Source organism: Tenrec ecaudatus, chromosome 7 (assembly GCF_050624435.1).
Source record: "Tenrec ecaudatus isolate mTenEca1 chromosome 7, mTenEca1.hap1, whole genome shotgun sequence".
Classification (NCBI taxonomy): domain Eukaryota; kingdom Metazoa; phylum Chordata; class Mammalia; order Afrosoricida; family Tenrecidae; genus Tenrec; species Tenrec ecaudatus.
In genome coordinates this window covers 152,862,550-152,887,218 of record NC_134536.1, presented here as the reverse complement: position 1 = coordinate 152,887,218, position 24,669 = coordinate 152,862,550, and the positions used below count along the sequence as shown (strand labels likewise).

General features: G+C 40.4%; 1 protein-coding gene and 1 long non-coding RNA gene across 3 annotated transcripts in view; one reads left to right on the top strand and one right to left on the bottom strand.

Moving 5' to 3' along the window:
- The window catches only part of LOC142453692 (uncharacterized), a 157,169-nt gene extending 148,465 nt beyond the window's left edge, over nucleotides 1-8,704 (bottom strand). The window contains exon 1 of the long non-coding RNA XR_012785404.1: nucleotides 8,061-8,704. This is a non-coding gene — a long non-coding RNA (uncharacterized LOC142453692). The remainder of the gene's footprint in view (nucleotides 1-8,060) is intronic.
- The window catches only part of PRP4K (pre-mRNA processing factor kinase PRP4K), a 38,461-nt gene continuing 21,868 nt past the window's right edge, over nucleotides 8,077-24,669 (top strand). For both annotated transcript variants that reach the window (XR_012785403.1, XM_075555262.1), the window contains exons 1-6: nucleotides 8,077-8,219; nucleotides 14,865-16,061; nucleotides 18,263-18,439; nucleotides 21,257-21,412; nucleotides 23,224-23,305; nucleotides 24,453-24,663. Coding sequence is in view for 1 of the 2 variants with exons in the window: in XM_075555262.1 (XP_075411377.1) it covers nucleotides 8,179-8,219; nucleotides 14,865-16,061; nucleotides 18,263-18,439; nucleotides 21,257-21,412; nucleotides 23,224-23,305; nucleotides 24,453-24,663 (1,864 nt within the window). In the remaining variant the exon portion in view is untranslated. The remainder of the gene's footprint in view (nucleotides 8,220-14,864; nucleotides 16,062-18,262; nucleotides 18,440-21,256; nucleotides 21,413-23,223; nucleotides 23,306-24,452; nucleotides 24,664-24,669) is intronic.

Sequence of the window (24,669 nt, the reverse complement as noted above, 5' to 3'; positions counted from 1 at the left end):
GCTGATTTGAGAGAATAGCATGTGGCTGTGGAATTTTGTTTCCTGCTTTGGAAAAATGTAGCAGAAACTGTTGTCATGTTGAACACAGTTTACAAGGCTAGCACTATGGGAAAAACCCAAAGTGTATGAGTGAGGTTCTCATTTCAAAAAAGGTGAAATGTCAATTGATGATTAATTTCATTCTGGGTATCCGTCAACTTCCTGAATGGACAAAAATGTTGACTTGTATTGCATTTGGAGTTCATTCCACCAGGTCAGACTGTTTACTCAAGCTTTCTGTTTAGTGGTTCTGAAAGTATAGCATAACAGTGTGCAACAACAAAAGCCTGATTTGTGACCGACGAGGGGCTGGATGTGCCAGCAGGACAATGCATCTGTTCACACAGCCATCTCAGGGTGGTAGTTTTGGGCAAAAAAAACAGCATGCCTTTCTTACTCCATTCACCTTATATTTAAATCTAAATAACAGTGGTGATAAATTAACAATACACCACAACTCCTTTGAAAACTTATTCACAATTACTTAAGCCAGGAGTATAAAAAAACTACTGAAAGCACCTCCCTCATTTTTCTTCACCTATTCTACATCAGCAAATCACTGAATTTTCTTGTCCCTCTTCATTTCTGGAAAGAAAAATAAGTTGCCTGGAGTGAGGTCAGGTGAGTAAGGGTCGGCTTATACTCGAGTATATATGGTATTTTGTTTTATTGAAATTTGCTGAAACTGTATGAGGTGGCATCTCATTGTCTTAATTTGTATTTCTTATATTGCTAACAAACTCAAAATATTTCTTCATATGGTTGTTTGTTGGCTAGATGTCATCTTTGTTAAATTGTCTATTCATGTCTTGTGCCCATTTTTTAAAATTGGGTTGTTAAGATTTTTTAGCTTTCTATAGATTTTGGAGATTAGCCCTGCCTCTGATGTATTATTACTGAACATTTTTTCCCTATCTGTGGTTCTCTGTTAACTCTTTTGATGTGCATAAATATATTTTTGGTAGGTCCCACTTATTTTGTTTTCTACAGTGTGGATATTTTTATTATGTTCAGGGATATATAGATATGTATGGCTTATATTAGGGGTCTTAAGTTTGTCCCCCCCTTTTTCTACTGATGGTCTTTATAATTTTGTGGTTTATATTTAGGTCTTTGATCCATCTTGAGTTTATTTTTGTACATGGTGTGAGTCTTGAGTCCTGTTTTAATCTTTTGCAGGTAAAGATCCAGTTTTTCCAACACTAGTTGTTGAAAAAGCTATTTCTTCCCTCATTTAATATGTTTTAGTTCTTTATCAAAGAGCTGGTGCTTATAGGTACTTGGCTGTATTTTGGTTTCTGAATTCTAATCCACTGGTCTTCATATTTATCATTGTACCATGGCTATATAATAAAGTTTTAACCTCTGGCAAGGAAAGGCCTTCCACTTTTTTGCATATGATTTGCCCAGTGCAAACTAGTGTTTGTTTGTTTGTTTTTTGATTGATGCTGTGCATCCAAGTACTTGACCATTTCAAACTTTTCCATATTTATCATGATCTTGATGTCCCCACTTCTCACCAACTCAATATCAATGAATGTATTCCCACTAGACAGAGTAGAACTGCTTCATAAGATTTCTGAAGCTATAAATCTATACAGGAGCAGACAGCCTAATCTTTCTCCCTTGGTTGATGGGGTTGAACTACTTATGAAGTTAGTAGCCCAATGCTTAACCCACTGAGCCACTATGGTTCCTTAATCTCCACCTGAAGCACTCTTTAAAGAATCTTTGCAGAGAAGGGACTTTGGAAGGGGTTAAAAGAATGGTTAAGGAAATAAATCAATCTATGAGCTCTCAGCTAATTATCAAGAACCCTCCAACCTCCAGATAATAGAAAATCGACACTTCTGGTTCCAAATCCAGTGCTCTTTCCAATTACCTTCATTCAATAAATGTTTTAATACCAACGACCTGTGGCTGGGTATTCAACAAGTAAATATATGGAACTACTTTCCAAAAAAACAGAGCAAGCAGGGGGTTGTGTTTACTAATCTGTATTGACCAGCTTCACAAGTTTTAGTCACTACAGATTAGTACGTGAGAATAAGAGAGTCCATACTTAGCTTGTTAATGGTTCCCCATCCCTGTCAGTGATTCTACATTTAAAAAGAGGCATTGTTTTTTTTTTAGGAAAGTGTCATGGGGTTGGGGGTACAGAATCACTGGCTTTGCAGTTTTGACAGCACACCATCAGGCTTCCCCATGGTGCGGGTCAAGATAGGGGCAGGTAACAGAAAAAGTAAGTGTAAATACAAGGCAGAATTCATATGTTTGAAAAGGAACTTAGAGTTAAGAAGAGTCAGAATTCTAAAATTTTAAATTATGTACCACTCATATCTAAATATATGGTTGGCGAAAAAATTCATGACTTTTCTCTGAAAACTTTTCCTTTAAAAAAGACTCGCTGCCAAAAAAATGACTATCAAAAAGAACTAGTCAATAGCCAATCATTTCAGTAGCATATGAGGAAGAATCAATGATACAGAAAGAATGCTACACTGAATGCATTAGCCAAAAACAAGGCTCCGGGAATTGATGGACCCATTGAAATGTATCCGAAAGTTGAAGAAGCACTCAAAGTACTCACTCACCTATGCCAGGATACTTAGAAGACAGTTACATGGCCAAATGACTGGAAGAAATGCATATTTGTTCCCATTCCAAAGAAAGGTGAACCAAAAGAATGTTGAAACTATAGAACAATGCAGGAACAGAGCGGGAATAGCGATACCAGAAGGGTAGGGGTCAGGCGGGAGTGGAAGGGAAAAAGGGAGAATCGATAGCAATGATCAACACATGGGTCAGGCCCATACATCCCTCTCCAGGGGGAAGAACAACAGAAAACATGGGAGAAGAGAGACAGTGGTCAGTGTAAGATATGAAAATAATAATTGATCACCTATCAAGGGGTAAGGGAGGGGGGAGCTGATACCAGGGCTCAACAGAAAGTAAATGCCTGGAAAATAATGAAGGCAACATATGTACAAACATGTCTGATGCAATCGATATATGGACTGTAACAAGAGTTATGAGAGACGCTAATACAATGTTCTTTTAATAATAATCATAAAAAACTACAGAACAATATCAGATATCACACACAGTAAAATTTTGCTTAAGATCATCCAACAATGGTTGCAATGGCATATTGACAGAGAACTGCTAGAACTTCAGGTACGATTCAGAAGAGGATGTCAAGGGATACCATTTTTGATGCCAGATGGATCTTGAAACAAAGCAGAAAATACCAGGATGATGTTTACTTGTGTTTTTCATTGATTATGGAAAAACATTCAACTGTGTGTACAAGAATAAACTGAGGATAACCTTGAAAAGAATGGGAATTTCCGAACACTTCCTTGTGTGCATTTGGAACTTGTACATGGATCACGATGCAATTATGAAAACACAACAAGGGAATACTTCACGGCTGAAAATCAGGAAAGGTATGCAACAGGGTTGTATTCTCTTACCATGCTTGTTCAAGCTATATACTGAGTAAATAATTAGAAAAGCTGGATGATCTGCAGGGTGTGGCATCAGGACTGGAGGAAAGCTTATGAACCCGTGTTCTGCAGATGACACAGCCTTGCTTGCTGAAAGTGAGGAGGAATTAAAGTACTTGCTGATGAAGATCAAGGACTGCAGCCTTCATACTGGCATGGAGCAGCAAACTGACAGACAGGATGATGGGGCCGGGCCCAAGCTATGTTGACCCCCTCCCCCAGAAGAATGTAACACAAAGGACAGCACCAAAGATATAGCCTGGGGGAGTGGCAGGTCTGTCCAGACCACACAGGGGTGAAGTAAGAGGGAAAGGGTAAGAGAGAGCGGATTTCATCATGCCCATGAAGCCCTGGGAATAACATCCCTGCTGGGAGCAACCACTGCAGAGAGAGGCCGGTCCCATCAGGAGACATGCCATTCCCTCACTGACCCATAGTGCTACAGGGGACAGCACTGGAGACACTGCGTGGAAAGTGTGCGCAGTCTGCCCCAAGCACAGTGGGGTGAAACATGAAGGGAATGCAACAGGGCAGCAAGGGGAGCCAAGTAACCAAGTCCCTGAGAAATCCTGAAAATAGACTTCTGACTCTGGGGACGAGGTTTGGCACCTCATCAGACCTAATTGGAAAACGCTCTTAAGGGTCAGCAGACAGACCTAGAACTATCTATCGTTTGTTTTGCTTTCATTTGCCCTATGCCTATCTATATAAAACAGGCAGGACAAACAATTCTGAGGAGAAGACAAAAGGCAGTCCTGGGGGCCATGGGAGAGGAGTGGGCAGAGAGGGGGAGAGGGGATCCAACAAACTCAGGGATAAAGGAACAACATGAGATCTAAAATTGATAGTGAGGAAGGAGCATAATGCCTGGTGGAGTTTGATCAAGTGCAATGTTTCCAGGAGGAATTACTGAGACCCAAATGAAGGGTGAGCATGATAGTGAGACAGGAGGAAGGTGAAAGGAAATAGAGGAAAGAAGTAGGAGGCAAAAGCTATTTATAGAGGTATAGCTATAGGCATGCCTATATGTAAATATATTAATTTATAATAAAAGGGATAAATGCCAATATACATATATTTATGTTAAGGATTAAGATAGCAGACAGAATTTGGGTCTCCTTCAACACAAGAACACTTTGTTCTAAAAACCAGGCACTCTTTGATACTTACCTTCCTGACATGATTACTGAAGAATGGGTGCATAAGCAAATGTGGTGAAGAAAGTGGATGGTGCCTGGATATCAAAAGATATAGCACCTGGATTCTTAAAGGCTTGAAGTTAAACAAGCAGCCATCTAGCAGGGAAGCAAATAAGCCCACATGGAAGTAGCACATCAACCTGTGTAATCATGAGGTGTTGACAGGATCAGGTATCAAAAGATTCAAATAATTATATGGATATGAAGAGAGAGGTTGCAGTAGAGACCCAAAGCCCATCTGTAGACAACTGGACATCCACCCCACAGAAGGGTTACAAGGGAGAATTCAACCACAGTGAAGTATAACACCGATGAAACACACATCATTCCTCTAGTTCTTGAATGCTTCCCCACCCCTACCCCCACTACCATGACCCAGTTCTACCTTACAAATCTGGCTAGACCGGAGTAGACACATTGGTACAGATAAAAGTTTTCAACACATGGAATTCAGGATAAACCTCTTAGAAAGAGTAGTGGGAATAGTGATATTACAGGGTAGGGGGATGGGGGGGTGGGAACAGGGAGGGAGAGAAAGGGGAACCCATCACAAGGTTGGATATATAGCCCACTCCAGGGAGATGAGTAACAGAAATATAGGTGAAGGGAGACAACAGACGGAGACTGAGAAGACTTGATGCATTTGAATTGTGGTGAGGGAGAAAGCGCTTTAAAACAAAGAATAATTGTATATTAAGAAGACATTCCAGGCCAGGCCAGATCAAGTCCGTAAGTCCGATATTAGCCCATATGTCTGATACTGTGGGAAACAGAACTGGGAAAAGTTATTCCCCACAATGTTCCCCCATAATATATACCAAACCTAAGGTGCTGTTTGCAAGCACACAGTCACTGACGAGACTTTTGGAGGTCAACTGCTTGAAGGTTAACTACCTAACATTATCAGATATCTAAAGCAATCAGACCCTATTGTCCATCCCACCCTAAGTAGGCCCCACTCCATTCTGAAAAGGATAATGTATTGTCCCCCTGAAGGAGAGCCCAAAGATACCTAAGGTCAACTCAATGCAGGAATAATCAAGGTAGGCTGCCATCTTGCCTCTAGAACTCATCTATCTTGTTATGTATAAACCTTCCTGTTACACATATGCTTATTATACAACCCTTTCCTGTTACATAAGTGGTTACTTGTAATTAAGTGGGCTTGCACACCCCTAGAGTATATATAAGACTTGTTTGGAAATATATTCTCTCTCTGCACGTCCTGAAGTCATGATGGTCCTGGAGGTGAGCATTCGCATGCTTTATCTTGTCTGCTGTCTCTTTACTTTTACCCCTCAATTACACAACTGCCCCTTGGACCTGTTCAGTTGTGGAGGCTGGTACCCCACAAGATACCAGTCTATAAATTACTCTTCAGACTCATACAATACATGCAATGATGCCGAATGCAGGCAGACCACAGGCCTGGGGGTGGAAAATCTTGTGGATCCAGTGGTGGTGGAAGCATCTCCAGGGCCCTGGCTGCCAACAGCAAAGCTCCATGTGGCTTGTCAACCGGAAGGTGAAACACTGTGTATGTCCCACCTCCAGGGAGGACAAGAATTTCCAGGATCCTCAGAAGGCCATGGCCACACAGATGCACCATTGGCTATGACCTTATTGACATGCTAGACTCCACCACTGTGCTCAAGTTGACAGATTATCTAACTGCCACAGGCTCCTAAAAGGACAAACCAATCTGTCTTGGAAGAAGTAAGAAAGAAGTTAGAGGCAAGGATGGCAAAACTTCATCTTAAATATTTTGAACTCCATTGGACAGTAGAGATCAGTGCCTGCTACTGGATACCATACTTGGTAAAGTGGAGGGGAAGGCCCTCAATTAGATGAATTGACACAGTGGCTGCAACAATGGGGTCAGGGATAGAAACAATTGTGAAGAAGGCGCAGGACCGTGCAATATTTTGTTCTGTTGTGTATATGGTCCCTATGGATCAGAGCTGACTCCATGTCACCTAACAACAGCCATCCGCTCAATAATGACTTTTAGCAAGCTTATAGGACAGGGTAAAACTGCCCGAGTTCCTGATACTATAACACTGTTAAGGTGGAGAAAGCCCGATTTTTCTCCCTCGGAGCTGCTGGTGGTTGCAAACTGCTGCCCTTGAAGATAACAGCCCTATTGGTAACCACTATGCCACCAGGGCTCCTTATCTTTTAAAAGTCTATTATTTTATCTAATTCTGATTAAGGGTGTCATCATCTTAAGAAAACTATATTAAGGACCATATAAACAAATGTTACAATCTTGGGAGAAAAGGCATCAAAAGCAGCACGTATGCAAGGATTAATTTAGAGTTCCACATTATTCAGAGTTTACAGGGGAAGAGAAAACTTAGTATTTATCATGACTTGTTAGAATATTTGGAACCCTTCCTCTGTGTCAATCAAGAAACATTATATGGACCCCAGAGATTCAGAACTCAAATTCCTGGGACAAACCCAAACTCGGTATGGTGAAAGCTTTTTTTTTTTTTTGAGCGAAATTAAAGAAGCTAACCACCAGTCACTCTGAGGATGGGCAAAAGACTGGGTGTTCTACTTAAGAGTTCTGTATAGTTAGTCTTGAAAGCTCACAAAGGCATTTTTACCCTTGTGAGTTTTCAAGACTAACTGTTCAAGGGTTGCTGAGAGTCAGAATTGACTTTATGGCAGTGATTTTGTTCCATGAGAACAGGTGGCCAACAGCCACTAGCACTGTGGCATACAATATTTAATTTAATTTCATCACGAAAGGAAAATAAAAATCCCATAAAGCTATTTGGGGAAAAACAGGTTAAAATATTAAAATTTCCAAACAACCAATTATGTCTCCTGAATCGTGTTATCCTCAGATGTAACAAAAATTGAAATGAAATTCCAAAGTTTCAAATCAACCAATAATAAGCCCATGTTAAAAAAAAAAATACACTGTCGACACAGCCTTGACTTTCCAGAATTCTCAAAACGCTATTCTACAAACCCCTCTGCCTGCCACTTCAAACTGAACTCTAGCCAGAGGGTTAAGCATTTACTCTGCTTCTAATATAACCCGGGAGAAAAATTAATTTAACTAACTTTTTAAGCCCCCGAGCAAACCAGCTCTCAGATCTACACACGCGACATTCATATCCGCTTCCTCGGTTCCCGTCCCCAGAAGCCCAAAGCGCGCACTTCTCCCGGGGACTCGCTAGCCCCGGGCCGCATCCGGCGTACGGAAGCGCCGCTCGCGACCTCCCGGAAGTGACGTCATGACTCTCGCCGCCCCGCCCCGGATACAAGGTTTCATATCCGGTTCTTAGCGCCGACTCACCTCTCAGCGCTCGCTTACGCGCTTGGCGCATGCGCGGCGACTCTCTTTTTCCTCCCTTACCGCCAGCCTCCACCGTCCGGCCCGTCGCCGCTGCCGCCAAGAAGTCAGGAAGTTCAAGATGGCCGCTGTGGACACTCCGTCGCTGCGAGCGCAGCCCGAGTAAGCGATCTGTGTAAATCGTCTAGGAGGTCGAGGTCGCAGTTGGGGGGCGCCGGGTGGGATCTAGCGATACCTGCACGGGCGGGCGGGAAAGTTGAGGCCCAACGGCGAAAACCAAACTTTTATTTTCCCCGCGCGATCCGTTGTGGACTGGGCAGCGTGGGAGCGGGCGGGCGGGCGGCCTTCCGAGGCTTGCTTTCCGGGAGGCCGCGGCTGTTGGCTCGGCAGCAGCTGCGGCTCTTCGCACGTTCTTGCCTGGAGAGAGGGAGGCGCGAGCGGCCTCTACAGGTCCGGTGTGCGTGGCTCTGCCACCGCGCTGGTGGGGGTCGCGCCTCCCTTCTTGCTCTGACTCAGAGCGGAGCTCCCTGGCCCCCGAACTCAGCGGCCTCCGTGCCGGGAACCGGAGCGGCCGGGACGGCAAGCAGTCTTCTGAAGTCCCTAAGTCTTCTGTCCCCAGTATTGCTTTCAGAGTCTGGAAACAGAAGACGTGCTGGGGCCGCACACTGGGGCAAACCAGACTTGCAGTTGATGGTTAGCGGGATACTTCCGTGATCCCATGCACTCTTTTTACGCCAGCACGCACCTTGATTTTTTTTTTGTTGTTTTGTTTTCCTTGGTTACAGTTTATATCCCAACTTGCAAACTTGAGACCAAGTGGGATGCAGCTTTGGGATTTGAGGCCTGTCTTGGGCCTGCATCTGTAGCCCCTGTTTTTGAAGGGCGAGAAGGATAGTCGTAGTGGAAATTCTAATGCAGAATCCAAAAGGAGAAGGCTAATAATTATGACTTAAGGAAAAGCAGTACAGTGTGAGCTCGGTTGTTGAACTCAATTTGTTTCAAATTCCTGTTCCAACACGGAAAAGTTCGAGAACTGGACATATTTTTCCCATAAGAAATAATGGAAACCCAAACTGGTTCGGAGGCCCCCAAATTACTTACAAATTCATTTTTTTTCAGTACTTTAAAACAAAGGTAGCAGCCCTGGGTTGTGGAAATGCGTCCTTAAAAAAATATGTAATCACAACAAATGCAGTACATTAAATATCAGAAACCGTCCAATAAATAAAATGGACATTTTTGTATGATGTTTTGTTTTAAAACTCATGGGTTTCCGCAATGGTGCATTAACATGAGCTTCGCTTTAAAACCGTCACTAGCATTCCCACATAGTGTGAGCCTATTTTTCTTGGGTTTGTGGTTTGGCATTGCCTTTTTCTCTTTAATAATGAAGGTCCTCTGTCGAACTCGAACACTTGTTGGGGAACGAAACCCTCAGCCTCCGTGTATTTAGAAAATTCACACATGCTTCTTGGCTTCAGCTTTTGACTGTTTAATTTTTCAAGCCAGCCATGGCTGGTTTTGAACACTTCAGGCTGCTTAGCACTTGCCCCAGAAACATTTTTCATTGAATCACCTTGGAACTTTTGGCTTTCTTATATATCACTGTCTCAGCTACCCTATTGCTGTTTCGTTTTCTGATCTATCCAAATTAACAGTAACTTTTCAACCTCTTCGATGACCTGGGTTCGTTTTATGGTTAACAGTTTCACAGCTTTCACTACATTAACCGTTTTAATAACATTTTTTGTTTTCCCTTCCAAAATAATGATCTTGTCGACTTACCCGTGTTTTATTTAGCCACCAAATCGGAGAAGCGGGCCACCTAATTCGAATTTTGCTGTGGTTTCTTTATCAGAGTTCTGTTTTCCTCTTAGCTTTACTGCCGGTACCAATGACACATGTTTAAACACTAACAAGCACTACATGTTGCCTGAGCGAGAGCCATTTCAGGACTGACTCTCCACCCTTATGGGTTTTTCAAGTCTTTAGGTTTGACCATTGAGCAAAGTGATGAACAGTGGGTAGATTTTTTTTTCCCCTAACTTTGCTGTTCGGGTAGTGGAACAGAGATGTCACTGTATTTGGCTTTTCATGTTTCTGCTAGGAAAACTGCAAACAGGAATCTGAAAGAGACATGATTTTTAAACAGTATTCCTATAGTGGTAGACATAGTTGCCGACAACTTGTGCCTGGAAGATAAGAAGAATCTTTGCCACCAGATGGCCTGAAACCTCATTGCACATCTAGTTGTAGACTTCTCCAAATGATGTGCTATATTTTTCTAGTAACAGTAACACTAAAGTTCATTTTTGTGGTGTTTCAGATGAGCTTTGACTAGTAATTAAGCCAACTTTTATTTGTTTGAAAATAGTACATTTAAAATAACATGGATATTTAGGCCCCTGCAGTATGAATGGCACCCCCTATTCTCCCAATGGGAGTACTGGATGTTAATAAAATTGTATTTGGTCCTTGTTGTGTCCCATTGTCACTTGTTTGAAATTATGTGTACTTAACAAAATCACAGTGTGATACAAGGCATGGTGCTTACAGTAAGTGTTCAAATATAGGGTCTGAATTCTTTTTAGAATATCAAAGTTGAAAAAATAAGTATCGTTAGAATATGTTAAATTCCCAGACTTTTTAAAGCAGTGATATGTGAATTTGTCATTTTCTTTATCTCAGTCTTTTTTATGGATTTCTAAAACCAAACGTATGGTCACAGCTGTCCTGTAGTACAGAGTAGGGTTTCTGAGACTAAATCATCATGGAAGCAAACTGCCACCTCTTCCAAAGTGGCTTTTGGGTTCAAATGACCAGCCTTTCAGATAGTACCCAGATGCCTAACCCACTGTGCCACCAGGGATCCTTTTGATTGATACATTTTGAATGCACTAAGTACCATGCAGGGACTGTTAAAAGCACTCAGCACACTCATTTAATCCCTATACTCTTCAGAGATAGATACTGTCGCTTTCCATGTTTTACAGATGGTGGGACTGGCACAATAGAAATTAAGTAACTTGCCCAAGGTCACATTAAGGGGCAGTCAGAGCGGTTCTAAGAATCATTCAACTGCTAACCCAGAGAGCTGCAGTTGGAACTCACTAACTGCTCCATGCTTTCATAAAGATTGACAACTTTACAAACCCCATGTGAGCAGTTCAGCTCTGTCCTGTAGTCTGCTTGGGAGTCAGAATTGACTTGACAGCAGGGAGCCACCCCCACCTTTATCTTTTTGTTTTGTTGAATCTGGTTCTAGTGTCCTGCTCCTAATTACTGTATTCTCTGGCCTGCCACTATGTAGTGCTGCTGTTTTGTGAAAATGGCCTGTAAGGTTTTAAATAGTTATTTCTTGAGTCTCAAAAAGTATAGTTTTTGATGTGGTGTTTTTAATTTCTTGAAATATGATTTCTTCAGTACGAATTGAGAAATTTGAGTGATTTGGTTTAAGACCTGCTGATCTTTTAACCCATTTTAGTTTTACACCTATATAAACTCTGTATTGAAAGTATTTTTTTTAAGTTGATCGGGATACAATACTAGTATTTTCTGTGGAAAGCAATAGTGGCATTTACTTTGCTCACTATTGGATACGTTAAAAAATAAATTGTGTACTTGTATATTATTCCATTTATAATCTCAAACTCCGAAACTGAACTCACTGCCATCAAATTGATTCTGGTGCATAGTGACCCTGTAGGACAGAATAGAACTCAGTTCTTCACAGGATAGGTTGATTGTTTCCTAAATAAGATTCATTAGGAATATGGTTTGAAAAAGTATGTAAAAGGGGGAGCAATTTTTAACAATTAGTCCCATGGCGTTTTAAAAAAGTCCTGATTTGGGGGAAGAATGCACGACAAGCTAGGGTATAAGGTTTTCAGCTGCCATGTGGCTATTTGACCAGGATATGAGTTTTATCAATGGTGTCCCGCTTTACCGATGTTAAAATCTGGTCACCTTACAGTAGGAGCTAATGGTTGGTCACTTAATACTATTTTTAAATTGTTCCAACTTTTTATACTAAATCACCTGGATGGTTTGCAGAATAAAACTTGTACAGTAGACTTAACAAATAGACAGGTGCTATTGAACACTCTTACAGTCTCTGTCTTTGAAATTCAGTTGTAATTGTTGTCAGTACTGAATAGTGCAGAAAACTGTCAGATTTTTTAAGGAACCATTTCCTAAAGTTCTGTTGTTTGGGTTGGTTTTTTTTTTTTCTGTCTCTTAACCCTTATGTATGTTTTCTGATTAAGTCTGATGAAGTGCCAGACCTTGTCCCCTGAGTCAGAAGTCTATTTTCAGGATTCCTCTGGGACTTGGTTACTTTGCTCCCCTTGCTGCCCTGTTGTACTCCCGTCATGCTTCACTCCGCTGTGCATGACAGACCAAGAACACTTTCTATGGTGTCTCCAGTGCTGTCCCTCTGTAGCGCTATGGGTCAGTGAGGGAACGTCCTCACGTGGTGGGGCCAGCCTTATGGTCCTCTCTCTGCATTGGCTGCTTGGAGCAGGGATATCATCCCCGGGGCTTTGTGGGCCATGATGAGGTCCACTCTCGCTCCCTCCTAGTTCACTCCCATGTGGTCTAGACAAACCTGCCTCTCTCTCCCCAGGTTATATCTTCAGTGCTGTCCTCTGTATTGCCTTCTTCTGGGGAGAGGCCAACATAACTAGGCTTGGGCCCCGCCCTATCCTCTCTTTTAGTTGTCTGCTCCATGCTAGTGTATTGCCCTCAAGCTTGACGCTCTGGAATGGGGTCTGGTCCCTCTCCCTTTCCTGTGGAGACATAAAGATACCCATCGGTGTGTTAGTGCCCTGTTCCTCATTACCCTCCATTTTTTTCTTCCCCTTCTCTTTTTTAGAAGAAAGTCATTGATAGTGAACTTAAATTAAAAGGCCATTATATGTAACCTGCTATAGACTTACTGAGTCCAAGTCTTTCTGATACAGACTTTGATCGTTACTTTCTGTGAAATTTGCTTTGAGAGGTGGGTAAAGATCTTTATGGCTAAAGGAAAAACAAACCCAAACGTAATGCCATCGAGTCAATTCTGTCTCAGAGAGACTGGTCCTGTGAGTTTCAAAGACGAACTCTTTATGGTAGGAAGCTCCTATCTTTCTCCTATGGAGCAAGCTGGTGGTTTTGAACTGCTGGCACTGAGGTTAGCAACTTAATGCATAACCACTCCACCACCAGGGCTCCTTGGCTAGAGCCTGCAGATGAGAATTTAAGGATTAAATTCACTTTGGGTCACTCTAAGTTAGTTTAAGGTCACCTTGAATCGGTGGCAACTAGTTTGGGCTGTTGTTTGGAAGCTTAATTTGGAGCCCAGGTGGCATAGTGTTACAGGCCGGACTGCTAACTGCAAGGTCAGCTGTTTGAAACCACTAGTTTTCTACTCCGTAAAGAGTCTCAGAAACGCATAGGGCAAGTTCTACCCTATCTCATAGGGTTGCTGTAAGTCGTGATGGCAGAAAGATAGAAGTATAGTTGAACTGATTCTAAGGTGATTGTGGAGCCCAGGTTGTGTAGTGGTTACAGACTGGGCTGCAATCTGCATGGTTGGCAGTTCAAAACCACCAGCCTCTCCTCTGGAGAGAAATTGGTTTTCTAGTCTTGTGAACACTTACAGTCCAGCCCAAGAAACCCACAGGAGTTGCTGTGAGTCAGCATTGACTCAATGGTAGTGAGTTTCGTTTGGAAAGATGGTTATAGAATTGGATGTTGTATTTCTCAAAACATTGAACACAGAACCCCCTCGTAAGTTATTTATTTGCATAGCATGTATTACAAAAGGAACATTAGTGTGGTACCGTGGGTTGTGTTGGGCTGGTAACCAAAAAATCAGCACATCTACCAGCCACTCGAGGGGACTAAGATTAAGATGAGGCTGTCTGCTTCTGTGAAGATTTGCAGTCTTGTTGGAAACTGAGTGGTTCAACTCTGTCCTGTGGGGCCCCTGTGAGTTGGAAATGACTTGACAGTAGTGCTTAGGTTTTCGTTTATTAATAATGAACATATTTGGGGAAACTAATCAGATGCGGTGCAGTCAAATTTGTTGAACTGTGTAATAGGTTGAAACATAAATCACAGGTATTTGATGGATTGTAACCTGCAAAAAAGAAACTTCCACATGTTCTGCCCAATAAGTATGTTGTTACAGATACTAGACATAAATTGAGAGTCCCCGCCCCTGATCAGTTTTCTTTAAGGTTCTAACTCATGTGAATATGTTAATGTCATCCACTAGGGCTTAAAATCCAGCAAGCTTATTGAGCCAAATAAGATAGCTTATTGATTAGATCTATATTGGCACTAGAAACGTAAGAATAAGAAATTATAAGATGAAATCTACTTGAAATAAAAGATCTGCTGGGTTTCTAGTAATGGCATCGAGTGCTTTTCTGAATGGCGAAAGATACTAGTACCCGATATAAGTCCCTCGAGCTTTTTGAAGCCCTCTCATATATGTCAGTGTGCTTTGTGGGAAAAAGGAACATTTGGGATGGGGGTTCCTTAAGTATGTGTGGGATTCCTGCTGTAAAAATTTTAGCTAAATCTGTACAATTTTACAATATCTGGTTTAGATCTCCTTTTTCTACTAATATTTTGCCTTCCTCACAATTAAACATTTCCTGTAACAGTTGAGTTCTTGCCATGTTCATACATAATTTTCCAATAAATTACTCATAATTTTGTATATTGCATTGAAACATTTTATCATTGTTATTTTGTTACAATTCTTTGAATACATGAGAATAATGTGATTTTCAAATGTGTTTGATATATTTATAGCATAGAAGATGCTGATAATTCTGAAAAGAGCATAAATGAAGAAAATGGAGAAGTTTCGGAAGACCAATCTCAAAATAAACATAGTCGCCACAAAAAGAAGAAGCATAAACACAGAAGCAAGCATAAGAAACATAAACATTCCTCAGAAGAAGACAAGGATAAAAAACATAAACATAAGCATAAACACAAGAAGCACAAAAGGAAAGAGGTCATTGATGCTTCTGACAAAGAAGGCTTGTCTCCAGCAAAAAGAACTAAACTTGATGATTTAGCTTTGCTAGAAGACTTGGAGAAACAGAGAGCCTTGATTAAAGCTGAACTTGATAATGAGTTAATGGAAGGAAAGGTCCAATCTGGGATGGGACTGATATTACAAGGTTACGAGTCTGGCTCTGAAGAAGAAGGAGAGATTCACGAAAAGGCAAGAAATGGAAATAGGTCTAGTACTAGATCTTCAAGTATGAAGGGGAAGCTCGAACTCGTGGACACTAAAAATAGTGCAAGAAAAAGAAGTAAAAGCAGATCCAAAGAGCGGGCAAGGCATAGAGCTGACAAAAAAAAAACCAAGGGAGCCGAAGTAGTTAAGGAGAAAATAGCTAGGAGCAAGTCAAAGGAGAGGAAAAAGTCCAAAAGTCCATCCAAAAGAAGTAAATCTCAAGATCAAGCAAGAAAATCCAAGTCCCCTACCCTTAGAAGGCGGTCCCAAGAGAAAATTGGGAAGCCTAGATCTCCTAATGGTGACAAGATTAAAGTAGAAGATAAAAGTAAGGCAAAGGACAGGAAAAAGTCCCCGGTTGTGAATGAAAGTAGAAGTCGAGATCGAGCCAAAAAGTCCAGGTCCCCGGTTGATTTAAGAGGTAAATCTAAAGACAGAAGGTCAAGGTCTAAAGAGAGAAAATCAAAACGCTCTGAAACAGATAAAGAGAAGAAGCCAGTTAAGTCTCCCTCTAAAGATGCTTCTTCTGGGAAAGAAAACAGATCACCCACTAGAAGACCTGGTCGCAGCCCTAAAAGAAGAAGTTTATCACCCAAACAGCGAGAGAAATCAAGAAGAAGTAGATCTCCATTTTTAAATGACAGAAGGTCAAAGCAGAGCAAATCACCTTCTCGCACCCTGTCTCCTGGTAGAAGAGGCAAGAGCCGATCCTTAGAAAGAAAACGAAGAGAACCTGATAGGAGGAGACTTTCTTCTCCAAGGTAACTTAATTATTTTAATAATGCATCTAATATTAAAGGAGAAATAGAATTTGTGGATAATTAAAAGTGAGGTATTGTTGGCTTTATGAATTTTATGTATAATTCACTTTGCTAATTTGCATTTGTATCAAATATCTTGATTTTTCTGGATGTTTTCAAAATATTGAGCTTGGTGATAGAATCTGTTTTTAATTTCAGGATTTATTTTGATCTATCTAGTTCATTAAATCACTTCTTTAAATCCAAATAATTTAGGTAATAAGGCATTGAGGAAGGAGCATTATTGCAGAAACTTTTAATAATAAGGATCTGTACATGGGCAGAAAGATCTGTCAGGTTTCTCCTTATTTACAGAATTTTGAATTTTAACTATATAAATTGAAGCTATTGGTGTACTTTAGTTCTAAAAATTGATTTTTCTATTACTATATAAATTTATGTCAAGGTGTTTAGGAAGAACTATAATATGATTTTGATCGGTACCCATAATAGCCTGTGTTTGAGTAATATCTTCGGTTTATTAAAGTTCATTCTTAAAAATTCTCAATGGACTAGCTTCACTCTTGAGATAAAGGGACACCCATTTTTATTTCACTATTTATAAATATCTTGCACTGGATTATAATGCTTACCAAAGATCGAATTAGGTACTGAACAGTGGTTTGTTTGTTTTTAATTATTAGGCCAGACTAAACTGTTAGAAACTGATTTTTCAAAACTGGTTTTAAATAGCTTGGCATTGTGAAACTTTTGCTCATCATAACTGTCCGCTTACATTTTGCAAAAGTCCCAAAACACACTTCCATTGTCCATTTTCATAACTACTGTGTGTAGAGTTTGCTAGACGCTAAATCTTTACAGAAGTGTCTGGTGGGTTTGAACAGCTGGCCTTAGGTTAGCAGCCCAACAACTAACCTCCAGCGCCACCAGTGCAAAGGTTTTATTAATTCCTAGACATTATATCCATGTTAACACTACCAAAAAAAAAAAGCTCAATGCCATTAAATTGTCTTCCACTGAGGACAGGGTAGAACTGGGCCTGTGGGTTTCTGAGTGTCTTCTTTCTCGGACCAGCTGGCGATTTGAAACTGCTGACATCAGCAGTTAGCATCCCAGGGTTTACTGGGATTTAATCATCTTTTTAGAGCAATTTGAAGAATGTTTTGTTTCAAGCATCCGGCCACTTTGTAGGACAGAGATGTGCCAGTCTGCTTTGGGAAAGCCATGGACACTGAGGCAGTTCAAACCTGTCCTATAGAGCTGTGGGTCAGAATTGGCAAAATGGGAGTAGTGTGCTCTAGACACGCATCTAGTGTTTTCAGTGTGCTCTAGACACGCATTTTTTGTAGAGACATTTTTAAAACAAAATTCAATGCCGTCGAGTCAATTATGACTCTTGGCGACCCTTATAGTGTGGCTACCTTAAATTAGCTCTGAGGGATTTGCAGGATGATAGTGCATACATATGCTGGTATTTCACTGTGTAGATAACCATTCCTTTGTTAAAATTTATGATACTTTAGTTTGATCGCTGGATTGGGTCATTCACACACACCTTTAACCAGAATCTCATTTATTATCATTTTGCATTTTTGTCTGTCTTTTTTTTTTTAATCTAAATTTTCCAGGTCGCTAGTAAGGTTGAGCATTTTACTTTTTAACCACAGAAATAGCCCTATTTTTAGGCTACCCAACAATTCAGGGTGAATAGTTCTATCTAAATCTGGAACAATGTTCTCCCCCCCCCCCCCAAAAAAAATGAAGTATAGAAAAGCCTATTATAATACAGGTATAAAAAGACTAAGAAGGATACTGTATTTGCTAAGTCATAAGGTTATGGTTGATTATAGATACTGTTATTCTTAAGTGGAATTAACAGAAGTCTCTTACTGCAGAATGTCAAACTACACAGATTGAAAAGATATCAGATTGTGGAGAGTCAGTAGTAGTACTCACTTGGACATATTTTGTTCATCTGCAACTGAGTCCTAGGCTCTAACAGTATTGTCAAATTGCAAGGCTTATGGAAATAGACCTTGTACTAACACCAGAATTACATGGTAGTACACTAAATTATTAAGTTGCATCAAGTGTTAGCTGTCTTGATAAGTGTGTGTCTTTTCCTAAGCCATTCTTTACATGGAAGACACGTGTGTCATTTGATTTTGTTTTTACATTGACGTGCATTTGCTCCCCTGAAGGACACGGCCTCGAGATGATATCCTCAGTAGACGGGAAAGATCCAAAGATGTCAGCCCCATCAGTAGGTGGTCTCCAGCCCGGAGAAGATCGAGTAGATCTCCAATTAGAAGGAGATCTCGGACCCCTCTCAGACGCAGCAGGTCGCCGAGAAGAAGAAGCAGGTCCCCCCGGAGAAGGTAGAGATGTGGCGTGTGTCGTTCTTTTGAAAACTAGCTAAGAGGGCATACTGAAATGAGCTAGATTTAGAAACTGGGTTGGGAAACTGGCAAGATGCATCACTGGGTGGTAAAAATGTAGCCTAGTTCCCTGGCATTTTATGATTTTAAGGCTATAAGCTGCTATTTCCTTAAGCTCTTCATTTGGGTATATTTAACATATAGTACATAACAGTACAAAACATTTATAGTAGAAGCCACTTTATCTGAAACACGCAGTCAGTAGTTGAATGGTTAATCCAAAAGTTTCCATTTTAAAGCTGAAGTTTTTTAAAATGCCCACAATAAATTATACATTGTAACCTTAAACTTCAATGGACATTTGTTCCTCAGCCCTTGTAGCAATTTTATTTGAAGTATAATAGCATGAATATAGCTTTAAAAAGACCAAAGCAGGCTTCTATTGTACTCTTAATGCACAGTATTTTTTGTAGGTGTGTTGTGTGACAGTATGTAAATTCCCATTTTTTTAATTGTGCTGTGTTAAGTGTTTATTTCCTACCTTGAACGGTGTGATTTTTTTTCCTACAATTCCTCCCCCATTTCTCCTGCCTAGTTTCATCACATTTTTGTATGTTTCCATAGTCAGTACTGTCATTGCAAGGTGCATATAAGGATTATTGCTAATAGTGGGTGTGGGGGTGAAGGCAGAATTGGGAAGGGGTGATGGAGGGAAGACTGATAGCTAGGTTTGTTTACACTGTTGTCCTCATGGGATTTGTTGCTCTTTTACCTGGTAACAGTTTATTGTTGATGTCCATCATCTGTATATTCCTTTGTTTCTCACTTGTATTGTATTCCATTCCTTAGATCTAGTGTTGTCCTATCATGGTTTCATGCCCTTGCTCTATTTGGTGTATTTTCAGTAATTTCCAAATGTGCATGGAAGGGAAATTTTTATGTCTTTAAAAATTACTTTTATTATTGTGGACATAGTAAGGGAAAGAATTCTAATTTAAAATAATTTTCCCTTAGGAATTTAGAAAATTACTCCTTTAATGTCTAGATTCCCAGTAGTTCTCTTGAGATGCCAGATACACTCTCTGAATTTCTTTTTCTTTACTGGAATTTTCATATTTCTTTATTTTCTTTCAAAATCAAGGTGCTCTGACATTTCCCTATAATTTGCCTTGGTGTGTGGTTTTTTTCCCTCTATTTTGCTTCAGCATTTTAAGCTCTTTGGGTCAGATAGAGTTACGGCCTCCAATGCTGGGCAATTTTTCTTGTATTTTTGAAAATTTTCTGACGATTACCTATTGCCCCATTAGACATTTCTGTATTGTCCCCTTCCCTTGGTTTTCACACTCAACTTTAATGTTTGCCCTCCTTTTCTACAAAGGAACTTCAAACAGATTTTGGGAAAATGGAATCGAAAGATACTTGAATTTTTTCATCAACTTTTTCTAAAACCCTGTCATAGTTCAAATCTAGATTTTCTTATTATTTTCCCCCTTCCATTGGACATTCTTTTTGTTTCTGCCCTCGTTTAAAATTTTTATTTCCAAGAATTTCTTTAAGGTTTATTTTTCTGACTTTATTCTTTTATGGGATTAATATCTCATCTGTCATGATGATGAGTTTATTTTGTGCAGGACTTTGAACTAGTTCGTACCAGCTACACACATACCCCTCACTGAGCATTAACCTTTTTGTCCCAGATACACTAAAATAGCATCCACAGCTTTTTAAGATCAATGAGGATCGCCTAAGGAGCTTGTGAAACTGGAGGTTTGGGTGTAATATATCTGGCTCAGAATGGCAGATTCCCAGCGTAGGGTCAAACCGAAATGAACCAGTTCAGAGCACTGGGTTTTAGGTGGGTTTTGTACTTTATGATTTCCTTTTTCCCCCTATATTGTAATGTACCCAGATCCTTTTTTGCTGTTTCCTTTGATTTGAAAACTCCTCAAACACCAGGCATCCTTGATTGGCTGCCTGTGTAGATTTAAAAGTTAGGTACTGGGAAAGCTCAATGAAGCCTTGTGTGGATGTGTACTGTTCTGTGCCTTTGCGTCTGTTGCAGCTCATAGCACTCCTAGAGGACAGAGTAGGTCTTCCCCACGGAGCAGCTGATGATGAGTGGAGTGTCCAGCCTTTGAATTACCAACCAGCCTCTCAACCATTACACAACCAGGGCTTCTTGTTTACATGTGTAAAGTTTGTCCGCTGGTGGTTTCACTGTAAGAGGACTGATGGCAATCAACGTGTGTGTCAGGAGAACTACTCTGTAGAGTTTACAAGACTGAGATTGCCAGGCCTGTCTTCCATGACACTTCTGGATGACTTCAATTTGCCATACTTTTAGCTAGTAGCCACTTATTTGTGTCACCCAGTGACTGGATACCAGTGCCTGGATCGGGAAATTTTCAGACTCCTCATCTTCTGCTGTGGATTAAGGCCTGGCTACCGAAGAGTGCTAGTCAGTCATTGATCATGAACAGAGTTCCACTTGATCCCCGTCTATGTTTCAGTACATGGTCTCCCCTGTGCCTTGTGCGAGTTTACCTCTCCAGTTTATTGTAAATAATCTGATAGAAATGTTACCGGTGGGCTGGGATGATAGAGGCTTTCTCATAATGCACCTTTGGGTTTTCTGCTTTTACCTCTTTACTAGATAATTGGTCTTTCGTATTCCTGACTTATTTACTTGTCTACTTCTAATGGGCTCTTATTCTTAGCTAAGAATAGTGGCTATGTTTTTGTTTTCACGAGGCAAATATTTCCAATACTTGGTTATAATTTTCGTTTTAATAGTAATGTTTTTTTATATTCAAATAGAGACAGAAGTCGGAGGAGCAGATCACGTTTGAGGAGGCGGTCTCGATCCCGCGGTGGCCGGAGACGGAGGAGCAGAAGCAAAGTGAAGGAAGATAAATTTAAAGGAAGTCTGTCTGAAGGAATGAAAATTGAGCAGGAATCTTCATCTGATGATAAGTAAGAATGGATTTTTCTGTAACACTGTCATATTTTCAGTTTAAAGAATATGTTTGGCTTGGAAAGCTTTTAATAATTTTGCCCACATATTCTAAGTGGCTCTATTATTTTGGTCCTGAATTTAACTTTTGTACATAGTGTTAACAAGTAGTGAGTTTTCTAACTTAAGGCTTTAGTTTTGAGTAGGGTGAATATTAGACCATCCTTTTGTTGTGACCCTGGGCTCTTTAAATACAAACTCGGTTGTCCAAATGGAACATTATCTGAAAAATAAATAAAATGCCGAGAGGGGAGTTCTTTGAGCAACAAGTGAAGGAAGGCTGGGCAGAGCTTTTTTTTTTTGGAGATTCACATAGATTTAATGTATATAAAGCAAAGGATAGGACAGTCCAAAAGTCAATAGAAATTATCTGTACAATTCATAGGGGAGGTGCAAGGGAAGTGGCTATGGGACCCACACCTGGACACGTGAAAAAAATTAATTTACAAAACAGCTTCCACCTGCAATGACGGTGTCACACTTTCCTTGGCCCCCGGGGCTGGGAGGCGTATTAACCAGTGTAGGCCAGGCCCCGGGTGCTGGTGGGGGGGAGAGGGGCACTAGTCCGTCCGCAGAGAGGGCGTCCTGTGGTGGCCGAGCGCAAGCTCAGCTGGGCAGAAATTTAAGGTAGAGTGAAATACCCATTCGGATGACAAGTAAAAATTAATAGGTACACTTTGCAAAGTTCATGAGGTTTCAAGTCTTTTTTTTTTTTTTGAGTATACGACTGGAATTGCTAAGTCATACATCGTTGTATTTTGTGAAACCTCTGTCTACTGTTTTCTCGTGTATATGCCTGTTACCGTTGTGCATTCTGCCAGTAGTGGGGTAGGGTTCCTAGTTGCCCACAGTCTCGCCAACATGTGTTATTTGTTTGTTTGTTTGGTCTTTAAGTCATCCCACAATCTTCACTGTGGTTTTGATTTGCATCCCTGATAGCTAAGGATGCTGCTGCTGCATACTTGTTACATCTGTGAGATGTCATCAGTTACTATAGGCCTTCCCCTTTTTGTGATGTGTGGTAAATTCTAGCTTGGTGCTGTCGGTTATAGTCCCGATCTAGAGGAAGTTCTCTGTGACATGATTCAGATGGTGGGTATTCCGAGTCTCCACTCTAGTGGAGAGTGAGGGACTCAAGTCACCATCTTTTAGTTCCCTGAGGGTACAGTCTGAAAGACCAAAATCACACTTCCATCAGAGCTATCCCTTGTTCAACTTTAAAAGGGATTTAAGGTTTAAAGATTACCTCAGCAGCTGTGCAGGATCGGAAGGAAAGCATGTGGGTTTTTTGGCATCTGCCTATATGGTGTCACATTGACAACTGTATCTTGACGGATAAGAATTTTAGGAGTAGTGCGTTTATGTTCATGGTGGAGGTGCAGCTCAGAAAGGATGAGAAAGGATGTGTGGTCTGTGCTTATATAACCAGCGGCACTGAATTGTACATGTAGAAACTTGAACCGGTGTGTATTTTTGCTGTGTATTCCCAATCCAAGAAAAGGAGACAGGAAATAAGATCACTTTTAAAACATAGAAGTTTCATGATGACCTACATTTCCCAGCCTTTTAATTAAAATGTATATGACTTGGCTGCTGCTGACCAAAAAATCAGTCGTTGGTAATCCGATTCCTAGTAGAGTCTGCCTTAAAAACTGTGCAGGGTGGTTTGGGGTGCTTTGTTGAGGCCATTAAGAGTCAGAATGGACTTAACAGCAATGAATTTGGCTATTGAAACAATGTTTGAAATTACATTATATGTACTTTTTTTAAGCCTTGAAGACTTTGATGTAGAAGAAGAAGATGAAGAAGCCCTAATAGAACAGAGAAGAATACAAAGGCAGGCAATTGTTCAAGTATGTGATTTTTATAAAATTTTGATCAATCTTCCTATTAATCATTCTAATAAATTGGAGGTATTTTTTACCTCATCAAAGTAGCCTAGTAGTGACAAATGAACAGGTCTGAAAAGGGGGGAAATATATAAAAAATTCTTCGTGAGATTTAGATTTGTTATTAAAGCTGAGGTAATAACATCTCTTTTTTTGTAAAGCATAAGACTTTGAGATGGGTTTTAGCGCTGAGTGATTAACAAAATGTGGTATACAAGAAGGTTACACGAGATCCTGATAAAGGTTTGCTGCTTTGGAGATAGTCAGTTCTCCTTTTTCCCGCTAAGGATAAAGCCATAGCCAGGAGATACTTTCTGGACTGTCAAACCTGGAAAATGAATTCTCTGTGATCATCCAGAATTTTCCCAAAGAGAATGGAAAAGTGAGTGACGGAATTAAGAGAGAATTCCAGAAAAGATGAAAAGTAGATTTGGATACTATAAAAAGGATAGCACATGGCTTATCAGAGAAGGAAAGAACCTAAGTTAGCAGAGTGTGGAACGTACTATAAATAATCAGAAGTTTTCAGGTGGTGGTCTTTATAAAGGCCCAACAAGAATGCTCAAGGAAACTAACTTTTGTAGTAAAATTGTGCTTAAACTGATATCCCTGAAGACATGGTTGAATTTTCTTTTGTTCTTGCCCAGGTCCACAATCCCTTATCTCCAAACCTTGGGCCAGATGTTCTTCAGAACCCAGAATTTTTTGAATGGTAGAAAGGTAATATGGTGCATATGTGTATGTTAACACCATCAATGAGTTTTGGAAGCAGCATCCCATAATCAAACACACGAGTATTTGTTTAGTGAAGCTTACTAATAGTCACCCTGAGAGGGTACAGTAAGACTAAAAACCTTCACATCTGGTCAGATTTTGCTGTCACCTAATAAGTTGTGCACCGAGTTAAAAAAAAATAGCTTTTTCAGAACTTTGTGGAATTTGGCTTTACATATAATAAGGGATTGTGGATCTGATTCAACCCAAGAGATTAAAACTTTTTTTAAAAAAACACTATTAGACACTTGTGTAACTTTTCAATGCAGAAAGTCTTTAGCAAAGTAACATTCAAGCGATCTAAATTTATGAAAATAACATTATCTTGTTATTACAGAAATATAAGTACCTTGCCGAAGATAGCAACATGTCTGTGCCATCTGAGCCAAGCAGCCCTCAGAGCAGTACTCGGACACGCTCACCTTCTCCGGATGACATTTTGGAACGTGTAGCTGCTGATGTTAAGGAGTACGAACGAGAGAACGTCGATACATTTGAGGCCAACGTAAAAGCCAAACATAACCTCATGGCAGTTGAACAGAATAATGGTAACA